Below are 21,045 nucleotides of genomic sequence, written 5' to 3'. Positions count from 1 at the left end.
ACTTGGAAACAGAAGATTAGAGAGCCTGGAGATAGTGTGATCACCCTCAGAGACTAGAGAGCAACACAGACACAGAACAAAGGACCCACACCCAAAACTCCCTCCCTTGAGATTTGAAAGTATCTTGTTTTCTGATTGGTCCTCTGGTCAGGTGTTGTTTGTTAACCCTTTCCAGGTGAAAGAGACATTAACCCTTAGCTATCTGTTTATGACAACCTCACTTAATCATTTCCCAGCCATTGCAGGGGCCTTGGTGCAGCTCAGTCCCTCCTATTCTCTGCCTTTGGCACATCGTAGTCTAGTCTCCTGTGGGCTGTAATACTTTGATCTCATTTCAGGTGTTGAGTTTAGGGTGCTGGGTGGTGTTGGTGGCCTGTGATATATAGGAAGCCAGACCGGGTCCTTTCTGGCCTTAAGCACTCTGACTCTATTAGCAAAGAAGCCTTATAGTGACAGGAGCTCAATCTGTTTAGCTTAACAAAGAGAAGTTTAAGGGGTGACTTGATCACAGTCTGTAGTTACGTACATGGGGAACAAAAGTTTGATAATAGGCTCTTCCGTCTAGCAGACAGAGCAATGACAAGACCCAGTGACTGGAAGTAGAAGACTGGATGTTTTTTAAAGGAGATATTCTAGTTCAAACGGCATTATTTTGGGTGAGTTCTAGGGCCTGTGTTATACAGGAGGGTTGGAGTCAACGATCACAGTGGTCCCTTCTGGCTGTGGAATCTGTTTCACTGAGTTATTCCGAGCTAAACGTGTGGATGAGAGGAAGGATGGTGGTGTCGGCACAGTCAATGGCAATGCTATGTTCAGGACTGCTGGTGAGACTTGACGCATCCTGTTACAAAAAAGACAGGCTGAATCATCTCAGCTAAGTTTCTGGAAGATATATAGTTCCAGGTAGGCACTCTTATTTCATCGCTTGCTTAATAAACATAGTGTAAATCACTAAATCATTTATAAAACTATATTAAGATCAGATTGCTGTCTTGCATACCTCTAAAGTGCTTAGAAATCTATGGATGAAAAAGCAGAAAGTACAAAGTATGATGCATTAATATTTAGTAGTTGTAATATGTATGTTAATGGTTTCTTAGGTGCCAATCACAGTGGCACTTTCTAGGGTAAATTAAATCTGTGTGGGAGGATCCCCCAGGACTTCATGAGTCTTTTTATTTTTCTTTGTTCCCTTCCCTGGTACTGCTATCTGGGGTATATAGCTAAAATTTCTTTCCTCTTCTTCTGTCTCTTAGAGGATATGTTTACAATACAAAGAAAAGACCTGTGGCCATGAGTCTCAAAGCCCAGGTCATCTGACTAGGGCTCCTGCTATGGGGCTAAAAATAGCTGTATATAGGTTTGCAGGGCTGCCTGGGGTGCGAGAGGGAGGGCAAGTGGGGCAATTTGCCCCAGGCCCCACAGGGGCCCCCATGAGAATATAGTATTCTACAGTATTGCAACTTTTGTTATGGAAGGGGCCCCTGAAATTGCTTTGCCCCGGGCCAGCTGAATCCTCTAGGCAGCCCTGTATGTTTGGGCTCAGCCAGAGCTTGATCTCTGAAACCCAGGGAGGCAGGGGTTTCAGAGCCTGGGCTACAACTCAAGCCCAAATGTCTACGCTGCTACTTTTAGCTCCATAGTGTGAGATTTGTGAGCTCAGGCTCTGGCACTCGCTGCAGTGGGTCTTTTTTTTTTTTGGGGCAGTGTTGGCAAACCCTCAGTCACTGGATGTTGATTGCAGAACAAGGGCGTGCCTGGTCCTTTTGTGTCTTCCCGTTTACCTTTCCCCTTCTCATAGAAGTCTGCTTTGGTTTATTTTTTTTTAATAGCTGTGATTGCAGACCATTAGAAAACACTTAAACCTAAACATCCAGAGCATTGAACAGAAAGCAGAAAAACAGCAAATAGTTGCTCTAATAATTTCTATCTTTCATGCAGCACTTGTCATTGGTAGCTCTCAGAGTACTTTAACACAGTAGGTAAGTATCATTAGCCTCAATTTACAGATAGAGAAACTAAGGCACAGAGAGGCAAAGTGACTTGCACAAGGTCATCCACCAGGTCAGCAGCAGAGCTAGGAACAGAATGCAGTTCTTCTGAGGCCAGATTCAGGGCTTGACCACTGGACCACAATGCAGAGCAAAGAGAAACGTAAAAACAGATAAGCCTGGGCTTCGTTTTGGAAGTATCAATAGGATGGACCAGTGTAGCACTCACTGATTTAAAGATCCAGGGACAGGCGGGTGAAGCTTTTAACTCATGTAATGAACTCTGAACAGATAATTTGAGAGCAGCAAGTGATGTAATCAGACTTGCAGTTGTGTCCAGAAAAATAGGATGTAGGAGGACCATAAGATACCTTACATGCAAACAGCAGAGATGTTGAGGTGTAATGAGTACAGTACAGGTGAATCATCACAGAAATAATTTAGTCTATGCCAGCTAAGTGGAGACAATTAACAGTGAATGCACTATACTCTCTGCTGGGAGACCTGTCAAGAAAGATCTTCGGTTGTAATCCAGCCTAGGAGCAGACGTAACAAAGTTTACTCACAAAAGATAAAATCTTGAGGTTTTTACTCAAACAAGCTGCCATCCTGTTTCAAAGAAAACTGCCTTGATAAATTATAAAGCTTGAGGCAGCTAAATAGTTACCATTGAAGGCAGTAGTTTCCCCAGGAATTGAAATTAGGGGTGGTGTTCGAATTTTCCGGGGGGAGGTGTCAGGACCAATGAGATATATAAAAGAGATATGAATAAAGTAAATGTTTTGTTAGGATTATGCAAATTTAACATAAGAATAATGCAAGTTACACTAAAACATAACAGGTCTAGATTTCTAAAAAAATATACATTTAAAAAAAAGTATTTAATTTACATTGACTTTTGAAAAGTAAGCCATCGTGGAGTAAGAGGAAAGTCCTCTCATGGATCAGTAACTGGTTAAAAGATGGGAAACAAAGGGTAGGAAGAAATTATCAGTTGTCAGAATGGAGAGAGATAAATAGTGGTATCCCTGAGGGGTTCAGTACTGGACTATTACTGTTCAACATATTCATAAATGATCTGGAAAATGGGTAAACAGTGTGAGGTGGCAAAATTTGCAGATGAACAAAACTATTCAAGATAGTTAAGTCCCAGGCAGACTGCGAAGAATTACAAAGGGATCTCATAAAACTGGGGTGACTGGGCAACAAAAATGGCAGATGAAATTTAATGTGATAAATGCAAAGTAATGCACATTGGAAAGCAATCTCAACTATACATACAAATGATGGCATCTGAATTAGCTGTTAACACTCATGAAAAGATCTTGGAGTCATTGTGGATAGTTCTCTGAAAACATCCACTCAATGTGCAGCAGCAGTCACAAAAGCAAACATGTTGGGAATCATTAAGAAAGGGATAGATAAGACAGAAAATATCATATTGCCTCTATATAAATCCATGGTACGTGCACACCTTGAATAGTGTGTGCAGATCTGGTCACCATCCTAAAAATATATATATTGGAATTGGAAAAGGTACAGAGATGGCAACTAAAAATAATCAGGGTATGAAACAGGAGAGATTAAAATGACTGGGAATTTTCAGCTTAGAAAAGAGATGACTAATGGGGATATTGATAGAGGTCTACAAATCTTGACTGGTGCAAAGAAATTGATTGAGGAAATTTTATTTAATCCTTCACATAACACAAGAACTAGCAGTCACCCAATGAAATTAATAGGCAGCAGGTTTTAAAAAAACAAAAGGAAGTACTTCTTCACACAATATAAAGTCAACCCAGGGAACTCTTTGCCAGGGGATGCTGTGAAGACCAAAACTATAACAGGATTATAAAAAAGAACTAGATAAATTCCTGGAGAACAGGTCCATCTGTGGCTATTAGCCAGGATGGGGAGGGATGCAATACCATGCTCTGAGTGTCCCTTTCGTTTGCCAGAAGCTGGGAATGGGGCAACAGGGATGGTCACTTGATGATTACCTGTTCTGTTCATTCCCTCTGAAGCACCTGGCCATTGACCACTGTTGTAAGACAGGGTACTGGGCTATATGGACCATTGGTCTGACCCAGTATGACCATTCTTATGTAAAAATTAATAATAATTAAAAATGTTTAGTACAGAAACTCCCCAACATAATGACCTCCCAAGATAACAACAATGTGAGATAACAACAATGTGAGATAACAACCTTGGCAAATAATGCATTTAAAAAATCTTGGCCTACTAGGAAACATTTATTAGTTTCCATTCCCAGTCACAAATCTAGCATTCTGGAGCAAAGTGACTAAAATATAGTCCAACAAACAAATGTTTATTTAACATGCCGTGCTCCCCTCACTTTTCCCTCCACTGCACTCCACTCCACGGTGTTGTCCTGGTCAGTGGAGACTCAGAGTTCAGAGGTGCTTTCACGTGAGTACACCTGCCAGGTGGGGACCTGCCAGGCTGAGGACAGAAGGCACCGGTTGCTTGTTCCTCCAGCTGCTCACTGTTCGCTCTGGCCTCACGTCTGTTCATTTGTGCCACCGTTCACTTCACACTCTGTTGCCAATGGCCCTGCGCAGTCACCTTTGGCTGCCACCTGCCACTGTGACTTTCTCTGCGAGTTGGTCTCTTGAGGTTCCACCAGCTCTCAGTGATTTCAGCTGAGCTCTCAGTGCTTGGGAACCTCGCTCACTGCTAGTGCAGTCTGGGCTGTCTCTTACAACAAAAACACTGTCTTACCCACAGGAACACTGTCCCCACAACAGGACTAAGCACTTAGACCTGATGTCAGTGTTTCAGCTGCAGTGGTCACTTAACAGAACAAAAGGTTCTCTATGGAGCCTAATCAGCTCTGTCTTTAAATAGTGGAGAGGGACAGGTCCCCACCCTCTCTCTTGATGCCTTCAAATCATCACAGGTTAAGTACAGTTCTACTACCCTTTACTCATACAATAAGAGCAACATTTCATCCCCCATTCCCCCCACATTCAAGTGGTTTGTAACCCAACCCCAGCCAAAATCTATCACTTGGACAACACAGATCTGTTTGCTGGATACCAAGGTAAATTAGGTTTGAATGTAAATATAATGTGGCCCTGAAGCCTTTCCCCACAGCCCCAGCTCATCACTAGCTGTCAGGGAGAGCTCATTTAGACTTTGCTTATAAATCATCATTTGAAATTATTAGGTTGGCCAGCATCACCGAAATGAATGCACTGACATCATAAAAAACAGCAGCTGTATAAGGAAGCAAGGAAGCTAGTCTATGTTCATACTTTTCAAATCTATTATACTTTTTCAGATACACATATTTTATCATACACTGTATAAGCTTTTAAAGTGTGTATTAATGTTTCAGTTTAATTCAGATTTCCAAACAGTCACTAAATTGGTATGTAACTAGCTCACAAAACTGGGTGGGGAGGAAATTTTGGGGGGGTGTAGGGAAATCACTGATTGAAGGTTATATTTAAATTAAATTTTCCAACCAGTTTTCAGAAAAATCAGTCACTGTTTAAATATCTTTACTCCTCTGAAAGATCAGTGGAAGTTCCTATTTTTCCAGTAGTTCCTGTCTGCTTGTATGTGTTGATTAGGGCTTTGGAATCTGAGTTTGTTAGAGACTAAGGTGCCACAAGTACTCCTTGTTCTTTTTGCTGATACAGACTAACACGACTACCACTCTGAAACTTATTTTTTGAATGTTGGTTGTTCATTTTTCTATGTCCTCAGTTATTTTAATCAACCAGATGTTGCTGCTCTGGGTACTAAAGATAGTTAAAAAGATGGAGGTTTTTTCCTGTGGAAAATTTCAACAAAAATGAAAAAAAAGTTTTGTCTAAATTTCCTTCTGAAAATTTTTGAATTTTCAGCAGAAATTAGCATATCACATTATTTCTTCAAGAACCCAAAATAGATCTGTTAAAAAATGCAGCTGTGGTGCCTCACGGGAATTGTAGTTTTGGTGCTTCATGCTAGCATTCTCCTATGTAGAGTAGATTCCCTGGTTGGATTACATCTCCCACAAGACATGGTCTTCCCCCTTAGAGGGAAGTACATCATAGGAATCCCTGGGAATGGTGGTGGCATTATGGGAAAGCAAGTCCAATGGGGATATGAGGCACCTGAACTACAACTCCCATGAGCCACTGTGGCAGTGTTTCAAAATCAAAATATTTGAGTTTTCAGATATTCTGTTTTATGATGAAAAATTAAAATTTTCCATGGAAGACAGACACTTTTTGTTTAAAAAAATTCATTTTTGCTAAAACCTAATTTTCTGTTGCATAAATAAAAAATCAACAGAAATTTTTTTCTGCTAGCCTGTTGGCTACATTCTTTTGATCTTATTTTCTTTTCATCTAGGTTCTGTGTGCACCACCCGGATTAAGACAGGTGTGGGCTACCCTCAGCTGAGTGCTGTGATTGAGTGTGCAGACTCCGCCCATGGCCTGAAGGGGCATATCATTTCTGTAAGTGTGTATAGTCTGCCAAACACCACTCACTGCAAATGAGAGCAGAAATGCTGAATAAACAGCCCGGAACACTGAAACGAAGGATCTTCATTAAACTCTCTTTTGTAGTTCTTAGTTAATGAGGCAGAGGTTTGCAACAGTATGATACCCAATTCCTGCTGACTTTCAGTGGGAATTGGGCACTTAATCCCTATTTGTGCTTTAGAAAATTTCCTTCTCAGCCTCCTGCATCTCCCCGTGGAAAATTACAAAACTCCAAAGTCTGGGATATAAATTAACAGAATTAAAAGAAAGTTAACATTTTGATATGGAGGAAAACCACTGTCCCTGTGGAAGGAAGATCCCTTTGAATGAGTGAAAGAAAAGGGTGGTTGTTACCAGTGAGCAGGACATGGGGAGTCACAGGCAGCCACCCTATTAGGAGCTCGTGTACTGACAACAGGGCCATTCCAGACAGTGGAGCTGTAGGGGTCCTAACCCCACCAAGACAAGTTGAAATGTTAGGGAGGGGTTACTGCAGAGCCGCATGACTCAGACTTTCATACATATTGTTTTAGTCTCTGCTGTTGCCATGAACACATGTAAAACTCCATAAACTCATAAAATTATGAATTACTTTTATATATGGTCTGGTATTTCTCCCTGCTCCTGTGAACTCCATATAGGTGAACAGGGGAGGAGAAAAAATATGTATGAATGAATAATGAAAAAGGGATAAAGATCTGGTTTTTAACTAGTACTTGCTTTCCTCCCCCCTCATCCCTGCCCTCAGTCTATTACACATCCAGTTCCAAGAAATACAAACAGACCGTTTCAAGTTAGAACATTTCAGAGTATCAAGTTACTGGGAAGGGGAGACACTCTTATTCCCCAGAGCCTCAAGTCATTACCACCACAAAGCTCAGTCAAATTGCAGCAACTCATACGCCACACCACTATCAAGAAGTCTTGAGAATGTAATAAGTGGTATCAAAGCAGTGATGTTTACAGGACCATCCTGATTTTCCAATGATCCCTTTCTTCCACTCACCAGTCTAAAGAATTGTATTTTTTAATAGAGATGGGCTCATAATTTGGATCCAGATCCATATTTCAAACTCCTTAACGTCTTAGATCAGGTGTTTTGATTTGGGCCCAGATCCAAGGTTTGGCTGGGGCCTGAACTATAGGTTGTTTTTTGTTTTTTTAATAAACTCTGTCCACTTAAACACTGCTCACTTGCCTCTTGGATATATCTAACATGTTGAGCTGGGGGTATGATTCCCATCTTGAGGAGACATGCTCACACTAGCTCTCATCAAACTTGTATGATAAAAATAGAGTGTAGTTGCCGCATTGTGAGCAGTGGGAGGGGGTAGCTGCCCACAGTATGTGCCTAGGGACTTGGCTGGGTAAGTACTTGGGGTGGCTAGTCCTTCCTGCCACTCGCACCAATGACTACACTCTATTTTTAGTATGCCAGCTTGATGAGAGCTAGTGTGAAATATTTCTCCTTGAGCTGAGAATCACAAGACATACGCTTGGAGAACAAAGGCTTTAGGCTTTTGACAGCATGCAAAAAAACAAGAACCTGTCATCTCTTCTGCCAGCATTTGAGTTTGGCTCCCTTAAATTGCTGGAGAGGTTACGGTTACTAAGAGACAATGAGGAATCGGACTCTTTTCACTAATTTACACAAGAGTTCCCCTGTACAGAGATTGTTAATGGATACAATTGGAGGCATGGCAGGCAAGAATCCAGCATTTGGATGCATTATAACGGGTTTATTTAATAGTTGGACTTTACAGTAATGGAAGTACAGTTAAAGTCAGAACAGTGATTGGCTCAAATTCCCCTCCCAGTTATGACTATGCAACCCCGTTTAGTTCAGTGAGATTGTAGGGCTTCATATTTAATCCATTTCATTGAGCTCAAGCTCAGGTATGTTCTGGTAAGAGAAAAAGAAAAAGGGAAATCTTTCCCCCCGACTGCTGGCACAGTACACTCTGCTTGGGATCTAAGCATTGCAGCTGGGTTCTTCCTGGCTCTTGTGTCATTACCAATAATAAAGGGTCTACTGGCTGAATTTAGCTATGAATTTGTTGCTGGCATATTTCTTAGCTATCTGTTCTAATGTAACGTATAAGTTTATACGACACTCATCATGGTGAGATCTGACTGAGTGATTTGCAAAATCCATGCACTTAAAATAGTTACCTTTTCTTTAGTTCTCTCCCCCCTATCCACAAAAAGACAGAGAGGCTTGATTTTATTGTGAGAAAGCCCCGGCTTATGTCACAGAGAGAAGGGAGGGAAGTGTCTGTAAAATAGGGTGGACTCAACCCACTGAAAACTTTGAAGATCAGGACTTGAGGGGAGATTCTGTTCTGTCTGTGTCTACACTTGAGAAGACGGTGTGATTCCCAGATCGAGTAGAAATACTCATGCTAGCAGTGTGCTAAAAATAATAGCGTAGCACAGGCAGCAGCTATCTATCCTGAGTACAAATCCACTTTAACCCTCTGGCTATGTATTCAGGGCCGCTAGCTCATGTCACCACAGCTGCTGCCTGTGTTACCATGGCTACATTACTGCTAGTTTGAGAGCTGGCACAAGTATGTCTACAGGAGCTGGGAATCACAGCCCTAGCTTGTAGTGTAGACATAACCTCAGAGATGCAGCACAGAACCTGCATCCCAGGCAGAGGGAGTTCTAACATGGCTCTCAGCCACCTTTGCACACTCTCGATCCTGGGCAGTTTTGTAGGCCAGAGCAGCTTCCAGCATAATTTAAACTAGGTGCCTGTGTTAGTTATGGGAACCTCCCTGGGCTACCATTTGGGCAGCAGCACTGCCTGGAAAGTCTGCAGCCTGCTCCTGACAAACCCTTTAAGCTAGGGCTTGTGATGTATGGGGGAGTCCTTGGAGGCATAGGCAGCGAGTTCCATACCCATGCGGGGCTCGGGCACCAGCAATATTCAGAACTAGGGACCCAGCTCCAGCAGCAGTGAGCCAGATGCCCCCCCCCCCCACCTCGCCTTCCCCGAGTGTCCGCAGCCCTGACTTCTGCCCTGGGCCCTGCCCCACTTGTCTTCCCAGCCCTGCGGGAGCAGAGAATCACTGACTGTCTCTTCCTGGGCAGCTCCATGTTGCCTCCCAGCAACTGCTACTGCAGGTCCTAGTGCCCCCATCTCCACGGCCAGACAGACTGACTCTGAGCCTGCCCTTCTCCTCAAACCCTTCTCTTTTTCAGCAGGACCCTCAAGCAGCACAGGCGCCCCCCCCCCCTCTGCCCAAGTCACCATCCTTGCCATGCAAGGAGGCAGCCCATCCTCACCCCAGTGAGGCTACAGTGACTGTGTGCTGCTGGCGGCGGGCAGGAAAGGGGCTCCTCCCCCAGAGCTTGGTGCTGCCGGCAGGAAAGGCTGGGGGAGTCCTCTCTGGCCCTGTCCCAGAGCAGCCTGCTTGCACCCCAAACTCACCCCAGCTCTGCCCCCACCCAGAGTCCCCACTGCACCCTCAACCCTCTACCCTAGTCCTGAGGCCCCTCCAGCCCCCCAAACACCTTATCCCCAGTCCCAGCCAGATCCCTTATCCCCCTGCACTCTAACCCTCTGCCTTAGCCCCAAGCCCCTCCAGCCCCCAAACACCTTATCCGCAGTCCCAGCCAGAGCCCTCTTCCCCCATACTCTTACTCTTGCCCTAAGCCCCTCTCATACCCCAAACCCCTCATTGCCAGCCCCAGAGCCCTCACCCCCTACACCCCTACTCTCACCCTGAGCCCCTCCCACACTCCAAACCCCTCATCTGCAGCCACACCCCACAGCCTTCACCTCTGCACCCCTCCTATCACCAAACTCCCTCCCAGAGCCTGCATCTTGCATCCCAATCCCCTGCCCCAGCCTAGGGTCTGCACCCCAGACATCCTCCCTCACCCAAACTCCCACCCAGAGCCTTGGGCAGGTGGGAGGTGGAGTTTGGGGGCGGGGCACAGTTTGAGCGGGGGCGGGTTCTGGGCACCACCAAAATTTCTACAAACATGCCACCCATGCTTCAAGGATAGCCTTGTGGCTGTGTGCTACAGTACCTGAGCCAGGGGAATCCTCCTCCAGCTGGAACCGCAGCCTTTAGGGTCCCTTTACACCACTGAGATCCAGTGTAAAGGGATTAGACTGAGGGTGAGGATCTCACCTCTGAACCCTTAGCTGATCTGTAGCATTCAGTCAGGCATTAGGGTGGTGACTGGAAAACCAGGGTGGTGTATTCACATCAACTCAGAAAGTTTAAGCAGGGGGCCTGCCACTCTGAACCACCTGAGGGTTTTCACAGCTCTTGTTTACAGCCCAGGTGCAGCGTGTTACAATAATCAAGTCTGGAGATGACGAGTACATGGATCACCAGGGCCAAGTCTGCATCTGTCTGGGTGGAATGTAAGTGGAAGATGCATTGTTAGCAGCTGTGGTTATTTTGATATCTGGTAGCAGGGAGGAATGTCAAAGTATTCCAAAGCTATATACCATCTTCATGATCTGCAGGCAGACACCCTTTATTTTGGGTAATGATCTCACACGTGTTAGTTCTTTGGAATGGTTTTCCTTCACCTCCCAGTGCTGTTTCAGCCATTTCCTCTTCATCCATGAACTAGTCTTGTTTAGATAGCGGCACAACTGGCTTTGGTGCTGTTTGCCTACAAAGTGAAAGTTATCTTACAAATGGAATGGACCAGTCACATCACAGTGGTCGGTGCATTATATGAACAGAACAGGCCCCAGCTAACTCTCCCATAGCTATCTGAGCACTGCAATGGTAACTGGATTTAAAACTTATTTAAATCAATACAGTGAGCAGATATGACTCGTGGGGCAGATACGTTGAGTGAGAAGGTACCAGTTCTTACATGGTGGGCCAAATTCATTCCCTGTCTATCATTTGAGTTGCACCAAGGATGAAGTATGGTCCGCCTGTTTTTCTGGCTTTAACTAAACTTTTAGACTCGAAGCTCATCTCAGAAATGGATCTTTCACAATCCACTGAAAGAAAAGAAGAAATACTGTCAAAAAGACATGGACCATTTTTTGTCTCCCTGCTATTTTGTCTGGGAGCTAACTGTCTCCTTTTTCACTTTCCCTGCTGTATTAGCACATTGGTCTTATGAAAGTGCAGAAGTAAGCTGCAGCAAGGAGGTTATTTCAGCAGGCAAGTTCACTCTTCATGGCTTTGCTTGGGATAAAGTTTCTGTTTCTTTTAGGTCACAGAACTATTGTCCTGCATAGAAAAGCAGAGATACACTTTAATAAGCCAGCAATCTTGAAAACTAAGTGCATTTCTACTATAGACGAAGGCATACATTATATGTGCCCTCATAAAGAGGAAGTACACATTCTCTCATGCTGCCCCATCATGTGGTAGAGACACCTTAGCTGCCTGAGCCATCACTTGCTACATAAGCAGGATGACTTAGGTATTCCTCACTTAGCTGCTGCCACTCCTTGCCTGTGCTTAACTGTGCCATATGTATCTACTGTTGTATTGTGCATATCGTGTGTTCTTCACGTAGTATAGCAGATATATATTTTTGCTGGTGCTATAGGCGGAGCTGATAGATTGCTCTATTATTAAAGTTGCTTGACACTTCCCATTATAATACCTGGTTTTCAAACTTTGCCAAACTTTAACTGTTTGGAGGGAAATTTTCCATGCTAGGGTCTGCCTCAGGCTGAATTGTTTAGGAAAATTTCAGACAAAATGGTTCAGCCATTTCTGAGACTGAGGCTAGGGAAAAAATATGCTTGTTTGCCCTTGTTAAAAAAAATAATTCTGGCAACATTTTTGTGTGAAAAATTATAGCTCCCCCAGGCTTTGAACCAGGAACTCAAAATTTGGCAGGGGGTGGCCTTTGTTGCAGGCATGTGCCATTTGTTGTCACCGCGAAAGCTGCAAAAATTTGGCTAAGTTATTATAAGCCTTTGAAAAATCAAAATTTGCACATGCTCAGGTTATGGCTACACTTACAGCCGTATAGTGCTGCCGCAGGAGCGCTCCTGCGGCAGCGCTTTGAAGTGCGAGTGTGGTCACAGTGGCAGCGCTGGGAGAGAGCTCTCCCAGTGCTGCAGGTACTCCACCTCCCCGTGGGGATTAGCTTACAGCGCTGGGAGCCGCGCTCCCAGCGCTGGGGCAGTGTTTACACTGGCACTTTGCAGCGCTGTAACTTGCTGCGCTCAGGGGTGTTTTTTCAAACCCCTGAGCGAGAAAGTTGCAGCGCTGTAAAGCACCAGTGTAGCCAAGGCCTCAGTAGAGACTTTAGCTGCTAAATTCCCAGAAGATTCCATCAGCATTGACCCTGTTTCTCTATGGGGCTTGGGAGTTGCCCAGCAATTGCAGCCCTGGGCTACAGTGTGCTATGACAGTCCAGGTACCTGATCTAAGAGCAGGAAGCCTGGTTAGCCTTTGCTCTAAATGACACCCCCTCCGCCATACTTCTGGGGCTCAGGCAGGTGAAGGAGGTAGCTTTCTGACTGAATGACAGAGGAGACCAGAGCTGAACCTGGCAGAGGGAGTAGATTGGGAAAAGAAGCCTAGGAAGTTCGGAAGAACAGGAATGGAGTGGGGGAGTGGGAAACTGAGACTGGAAGTTGGGGTGGAAGACAAGACTGGGACTGGCTGAGCAAGGAGACTGGGATTGGGAGCCAGAGAGGGAACCAGGCGGGACTGGGAGCTAATAGGTGGGAGGAAACTGAGATTGGATGCGGAGCTGGAGTGCAGGATGGGCAAGGGAACTTGGACTAAGAATCAGTGGTACAAGGAGATTGCGGTAAAGGGGGAGGGGAGACAGCTCTGATGAGGAGCCAGGATGTGGGAGAACTGGGACTGACTGAACTGGGTCCAGTGGAAAAAATAGTATGTGATAATGTAATTAAAGACTGTACCATAGTGCATATGCACAAAATGTGGTACAGGAAACCTTAAATCTGGTATTTCCCAACTTTGGAGTGCTTGAGTTTGCAACCTTAGTAATGTTCTTTTTAACACAGGTTATTATGTGTGACATTTTGTTTGTTCTATCACAGTGTATCTAGAGCTATTTATTATCACATCTTTCTGTGCCTCAGTTACCCACTCTGTAAAATAGGGATTATGATGTTTACTCACCTTTGTAAATGGCTTTGAAATCTCTCTTGATGAAAAGCACCATTTAGTCCTGAAGCAGTAGTAGTATTTTTCTTTATCTTAGATTGTATGCACAGATGTTTAGGGCATTAATCTTACTCTGTTATGCACGGTGTAATTTTATTGCACTGTATGTGAATTATAAAATTATTAAATAATTATACACGAAGGCCCCTATTACTTACCTTTTTAAGGGAGGTTTTAAGTCCCTGTCACCTGTGCAGTTGGGATAGTTGCAAAAATAAGACACAAAGCTACTGAACAAGTATAGCCCATAAACACAACTGCTGTTGCTGCTAAACTAGCCTCATAGTCTCAGACAGACCGTAACAATTAGGCAAATGCGATATCTCGTTCCTCGAAGATGATCTGTCTCCTGGGCTCTGGCAGGCTATGAGAGGGAGTGGAAGCCATGGATGGGGCCCATCAGTGACAAAACATTGCTCAGAGCCCAGAAGCATTCCCTTGTAGGAGCTGACAGCAAGTGATTCAGCTATCTTAACCTTTATCACAGTGTCTCTCTTGCTATCAGCAAACAGAGTAAAACCCCCAAACATCAGCAGGATCTATTCCCCCTGGGCAATCAAAGCACCATGATACCAGCTTAGGCCACTGGCTCAGTTTCTTTTGGAAAGCCCATAGAACCCTTCTGTGCACACCCAAGGCTTATCACAGCCACTGCTTCCACTGTCCTGAAATGCAGCAGAGATGGGGGTTTCTGGCTGTGCTCAGCTGCACAGGTCATACACAAGCACAAACTGCTGCAGATGGGGAAAAAGTTAAGCAAAATGAAGTAAAAATACTAGCTTTGGAGCAGCTTGCACAACAAAATCAAAAGCAGGAAAGTTATTAGGCCTACCTGGAAAGGGTGGATCCTGTAAGGTGCCCCCTCAGGTCACATACTCATCAATCAGCTTGAAGGGCATTTAGCACCTTGCAATAGGTGCTCAGCACTTTATAGGTCATGACCTACATTAACATACACAGAACTTCCCCAGAATCCTTCATTCCTCCCCTCCTCCACCTACGTGGCTCTTCCCCAACCGCCATTCCACTCACTGCCACCACCACCACATTGCACAGAAAATGAAACATTCAAGTCTAAGATGAAAAACCTCAAGCTTGTGCTTTACGAAGCCCATAGCATATGGTGAAAAACATGATGAGAGAATCGTATCTTGTACTATAGCGAGATTACCCAACTCACTTGTGGATCATCACATCAAAAAACTGTTTCTACTAGCACATTGCCTTCTGCTGTGATCCCTCAATGTGCAGTAAACCAACATTTAAAATGTCTCTTGGTTTATAATAGAGCTCAGTCTTAGAAGTGCTGGGCACAGCCCTTCATTGACAGGGAGGTGGCCTGTGTAAGCATTGAGGGCTTACTTTTCCAATTTTCATGCTTCTGGGGTTTGCAACAGGGAGCGTATGATTCTGCTTTTATCAGTAGTATCATTAGCAGAATGTGTACCAGAGTAAATGAGGTTTAAAAAATAATGGAACTATAATGAATAATCTGGGTTCCTAAAAATCCTGTCCAGTTGTTGTGTCCTGAATGCGCACGCCGCTTTGTCATTTCCACTGGCACCTAATCATGCTATTCATTACATTTGAATTTTCCATGCTGATTCCCAAGGGTTGCTGTGTTATTACAGGTTTGGTATTGTACAAATGTTTGCTGTGTCAAATTAGCCTTGAGGGCACCAGTGAATGTGAGCTCTCCGCTGTTCACTGACTTCTATTTTGGTTTGCTTGTTGCAGGATGGAGGCTGTAGCTGTCCAGGAGATGTCGCCAAAGCATTTGGTAAGTATACTATGTCGTGTTCAGAGTCTGAGGGCCAAATTCATCTCCAATGAAACTCTCATACAGTCAGTAAAGTTACATCAGCCTGAATTTGGCTTAATCAACATCAGGCTGTCTTCATCCCTGGGGTAAACCCACTAAAGTTAATATACAAACTATGAATTTGGCCCTACATCTAATTTATACAGTCCAAATTATACAGACCAAAAAGATGCATAAATCATTGTCCTATTTAGAAACTAGACCATTGAGGTGACTGAGGCTGGACTTTTATGACCTGCAGAGACAGTTACCTCCAACTGGGTTTCACCATTACTTTGACGTTGCCAAATCTGGCAGGCCTGACATCAGGCTTTGTTTTGGTTCATGGCCACGCCATGCATAAGACACATGCAGTTTGTGCTGACCCTCTGTTCTGCCCAGCTGCTCACTGTTGAGAGCAGGCTGACAAGTGAAGGTACAATGCATATGCAGCAAAACAACAATTACAGGCAAACTCAATATCCGGAGTAAGTTGTAGAGAGTCACGCAGCTGAAGAGTGGGGATCTTATTTTTACTAAGCCTCTGGGGCTGAGCAAGCTTTCAGTATATCCCAGTTAATTATTAAGAGACAGAGTTTGTTCTCACTGATATCAGTGGTTTCGGTGGTGTTACTCCAGCTTTACGCTGGTGTGACTGCGAGCAGAATCTGCCTTATGTGTTTTCTGTTGTTCACAGAAATTACAGCTGGGGCCTGTCAGTCCTAGCAGCAAGGTTGACGCTGGTTCATGTTTGAGCTGAGCAGTCCTGATTTTGATGGGGCTGAGCGCTGGGCTGGAAGGGCATAAAGACACCCATAAATACCTTTGGGAGTGTTACAACATGGCAATGCCAGGGTCGCACAGGACAACATAGAGTGTCATTGCTACATCAGCATGTTGTGATGCCAGTGTCATGGCACGGCATTGTGATACAGCATATATCTCAAAAAAGGTACATTAGAATTGGAAAAGGTACAGATAAAGGCAACAAAAATGATTTAGGGATATGGAACAGCTGCCATATGAGGAGAGATTGTAAAGACTGGGACTGTTGAGGTTGAAAAAGAGACGACTAAGAGGGGATCGGATAGAGATCTATAAAATCATGACTGGTGTGGAGAAAGTGACTAAGGAAATGTTATTTACCCCCTTCACATAACACAAGAACCAGGGGTCACCTGGTGAAATTAATAGGCGGCAGGTTTAAAACAAACGAAAAAGTACCTCTTCAGACAATGCACAGTCTATGGAACTTGTTGCTATGGGCCAAAACTGTAATGGGGGCTCAAAAAAGATTTAGATAAGTCCCTGGAGGATAGGTCCTTCTTGGCTAATAGCCACTGATGGTCAGGGATGTGACCTCCATGCTCTGGGTATCCCTAAACCTCTGACTGCCAAGAAGCTGTGAGTGGACAACAGGCGATGGAACCCTTGATGGTTGCCTATTTTCTTTATTCCCTTTGAAGCATCTGGATTTGGCCACTGTCAGAGTACAGGATACTGGGCTAGATGGACCATTGGTCTGACCCAATATGGCCGTTCCTATGTTCTTATATTTATCTGGCAGGAAGTTTCCAAAGAGTAGAAATCAGAGGCCTAAACCAAAACCTCAGATCTGCACCAACTCAAGCTTTGTGTGAGTGCTGGGAGAGTTGAAATCCAGCTCCAGCTCCAGCTCTGAGGATTGCATATAGCTCCTATCTTTAGAATAGGCCAGATGATAAGGGAGGATTGAAGCAAGATCCTTATGATCTGGGACCCATAGTCAGGAAGCCTCAGTTCTGGAGTGAGCAGCCAGGCCCAGCACTCCAACTGATTGCTGCCAGCTGGGTACTATCGACTTTCTGCTTGGAATCCTCCGAACTATCACAGGACCCTTAGATCACATCATCAGTGACATGACCTAGGATGGGGCCGCTATTAGAATTGTGTGATTCTCACATAGTTGAACGGTGGCAGCTGTTGCTGGCTTTGGATAGCCCAAAGTTGGGTTGAACCTGGGGCCGCTGTCAGTATGTCTACACAGCCAGCGGGAGCAAGACTTCCCCCATGCAGACTGGTTAAAATAGCTGTGTAGATAGCATTTGGAAGCTGCAGCTCAGCCTGGAGGTCAGGCTCCAAAGCCTGGGGAAGGGGGATCTGTCTGTCGACCTGGCCTGGGAGACTCACTCCCGTAGGTTGTATCGATATACCCCATAGAGCTAAATCACCCCACTCAGTGAATGGATTGGATAGAATTTCCCATGTGGCATTCTACTGTCAGTTGTTCCACAGTCACCCCTGGTGCAGTTAGTTCTTTGTTTTGCCAACGTCTCTTCAGCCTGACCCTGCTCAGTCTCCTGCCATGGTGGTTGTTAAGGACATTACAAGCTGAGGACTATGACCTCACTGCATTCCAAGCTGGAGGGGAAGAGACCTGGCCAGTGGAAAAGCTCTTATTTCAATGGGAATCTTTCCAGAAATTAGAACAACAGGAAATTACTTCAGAACGTTTAACTGTTTTGTCTTTGTAATGTTCACTGTGAGTCCAGAGTGTTTCTTTGGGCTGCCCTGGGCAGAAATTTGCTCTCTGAAACCTGTGGAAGTGCAGGTGTGGACGTGGCAACTGGCTAGTCAGGATATGCCTTGGGGCATTAGAGCCCTCGAGTGAGACCCCAGATTGCTTCTTGAAGAGGTGGAGGGTTGAGAAACACTTGAGATTATATGATAGGCAACAATCCTGCATGGATAGCAGGCTGGACCAAATGGCTGAACAACTAGGGCTGTAATCATTCTGAGAGTTGACACAGATTAGGGTGATCTCATTATAGTTAATAAATTGACGATTGGGAGCCCCCGTATGGTCAGGGGCCCATGCTAGTAGATTTGAATGCAGGATTAGGGCCTAAGGTAGACAAAAATAACAGCCCAGATGCATACCAGACCGGATGACCTGATGATGGAAGTGTTTGAAAGCAGCATGGAGATCACTGGTGTTCAATACATGGTTATTGTTGAAAGACATCGTGAAAGGAGCAGTTGGAATGGGCATCGGAAAGAACAGCCAGGCTGGTTGTTTGGTGCATAGTGTCAGGGGAGAAGCTCCAAGCATAAAGGGGGACATGGAAGGAAGCAAAAAAGGTGAGTGTGACGGGAGGAGGCAAAGGGGCATTGAGGAGGCAGCCAGCAAGGCAATAGAAGGAAATCAAATGAATGGAGGTGCAGCGCTGTATAGAGCCTTCAGGGTAAGAACAAGCAGACTAAAAGGCAAAAGATGAGGGTCTGCCAGTGTGGGTGGCAGGTATCGTAAGCCAGAGGAGGCCGAGCCTCCCCTAACCCAGGCTGTGGCCCCACCCATGCTCTGCCCTAAGGCCCCGCCCTCGTTCCCTCTCTTCCCTGGGTCTGGCAGGGGCTCAGCTCCAGCTGGCCACCTGGAGCTTGGGGTCTGAAGGTCACACTGGCCACTTGGTGCAGCTCAGGCCAGCTGGTGGCCCACGGGTCAGGCTGGTGCTTGGGCCAGCCGATGGTCCAGGGATGGTGCTCAGGCTGGCTGGTAGCCCAGTGCTTGGGCTGGGCAGTGGGCCAAAGCAGCTAGGTCAGGCGGGTTGGGGCTCCTCTGGCTATGGGGGCCCCTCAGGACTCCAGGCGTGGGGATGGGGGGTTAAGGCCCTGGTGGTTGGGGGCGGGGCCTCGGGTGGAAGGGGCAGGCCTGGGGGGCTGGGCTAGCCTGTCTGAAGGGCAGGGTCATACGCCGCCCATGTCTGTCAGTGAATGGTTTTCGAGAGTGCAGCGATATGATTGGATAATGCTTCTTGAAGCAGCCATTTGCTTAGACTGGGGGGAAGCAAGGCAAGGGAGTACAGGTTACAGTGGGATGTGGGAAATGACCAGCAGGGCGCAGCTGGGGTTTTCGTGGTAAGGGTGCAGAAGAAGAGCTGGAGTGTCTCGATGGTTCGGGAGAACTGACAGGATCCAGTCATAGTCTGGACGTAAACACACAATGAGAGGGAGAAGTCAAAGATGATGCTGAGGTTTTGAACCAGGGTGCCTGAGTTGAGAGTGAAAAGTTCGGGGGTGGTGAAAAAGGAAGGGAAAAGATTTGAGGTGGAGGGGAAGGTTGAGAACAAGGAATTCAATCTGTTTTATCACCTGTTTTCATCATTGCACTAGCTGAGTGCCTCACAAACATGAGTGGCTTCCATAAACCTTCTCGTGAGGTAGGGAAATATCATGCCCTTTGACAGAGGGGAAAACTGAGGCATAGAGCAATATAAGTGACTTGGCCATGATCTCACAGGAAGCCTGTGGCGCAGCTAGGAACAGAATGCATGGCTCCTGAATCCCAGTCCAGTGTCCTAGGCTCAACACAGCCATCCTGCTGAGGGGTAGTGATGGGATGAGATATGAGAGTAGAGACTAAATGGAGAGGGAAGAGTTGGGATGGAGAAACTGTTTTGGGTGTCATTAGCATAGAGGGGGTAAATGAAACTATGAGAGCAGAAAACATCTGCTCTGCATAGAGGATTTATCAGACAGACCGTACAGTGATTTCTTTGCAGTCTGTCATGTGCCGCATATCTGTGCAGCCTGATAGTGACCACTAAGGATCTTTGTGAAGAGTACTTACTGTGTTGTTGCACTTTCCCTTTCCTGACAAACGCACTTTTGAACAGAAACATTGTGCACGGAAAACAAAGACTCCTGCTGTGTGTGATCATGAGAGAGCAAAAAGCCGGGTTTGCAATCTGTCACCAGCACCTCTGGTCACTACAGAGTGTGAGCAAGCCGAAAAAACATCCCCTCCCCACCCCACCAGCCGCACAAAAGGAGTAGAGTGTTCTGAAAAGCCCTTGTCCTCAACAGCAACAGAAAAGCCAAACAGAAAGTACTGAAGCAGAAGCACTTTGGGAAGAACAAATGTTCTTGTGGTTGGAGCTGCAGGGTGGTAAGAATGTGTATTTCAACTAGTTTAATTAAATGTTCTGGAGAGTATGAGGCCAAGTTCTGGGCTGGCTTTGCAGAAACCCTGCCCATCCCTGACAGGAATCTTGGGAAACTATGCAAAAGTGGATCAAGTTGGTAAATTTTGATTCCAGTAATTTAAAACCATTTCCCTCCCCCCTCGGTGATTCAAATGTTTTTTTTAATATATTTTTTTTAATTAGAGCTGTGAGGGAACCAGAATTGCTGTTTTCTGGGAAATGCTCAGGGCCCTGCCAAATTCATGGTCCATTTTGGTCAATTTCATGGCCAGAGGGTTTTTTAATTAGTGAATTTCACATTTGCAGATGTGTACATTTGAAATTTCAGGGTGTTGTAATGGTGGGGGTCCTGACCCAAAAGAGGGGTGCGGGGAGTTGCAGCTGGAGGAGGTTTACAGAGGTCAGGGCCGGCTCACAACATTTTGGCACCTGAGGCAGGGAACTCAAATGGCACCCCCATGTCCCCTCTCTTGGGCCAAAACTTTGAAAGGTCTCAATTCTGCCTTCTTCCTGTTCTACTCCTCTCATGGTACTGCTCTGCTACCTACCCCAATAAAAGAGAACTAACAACTTAAAATCCCTTGTTCAAAAATTTTAAGTAACACTTAACTTTCAAATGTCTGAACAGCAAATGTAACT

The 21,045-nt window shown here is 45.3% G+C and overlaps 1 protein-coding gene across 4 annotated transcripts in view; it reads left to right on the top strand.

Annotated features, from left to right (window-relative positions):
- Nucleotides 1-21,045, top strand: part of GMPR (guanosine monophosphate reductase) — a 71,451-nt gene that overhangs the window by 34,022 nt on the left and 16,384 nt on the right. For 3 of the 4 annotated variants that reach the window (XR_012655322.1, XR_012655323.1, XM_075062856.1), the window contains exons 6-7: nt 6,363-6,469; nt 15,382-15,424. Coding sequence is in view for 2 of the 4 variants with exons in the window: in XM_075062856.1 (XP_074918957.1) it covers nt 6,363-6,469; nt 15,382-15,424 (150 nt within the window). In the remaining 2 variants the exon portion in view is untranslated. Of the gene's footprint in view, nt 1-6,362; nt 6,470-10,797; nt 10,881-15,381; nt 15,425-21,045 lie in introns of all 4 variants that reach the window. The other variant, XM_032781202.2, reaches the window with a different exon arrangement.

This window comes from Chelonoidis abingdonii, chromosome 2 (genome assembly GCF_003597395.2).
Source record: "Chelonoidis abingdonii isolate Lonesome George chromosome 2, CheloAbing_2.0, whole genome shotgun sequence".
In the NCBI taxonomy this organism is placed as follows: domain Eukaryota; kingdom Metazoa; phylum Chordata; order Testudines; family Testudinidae; genus Chelonoidis; species Chelonoidis abingdonii.
This window is presented reverse-complemented; position numbering and strand designations above follow the sequence as displayed.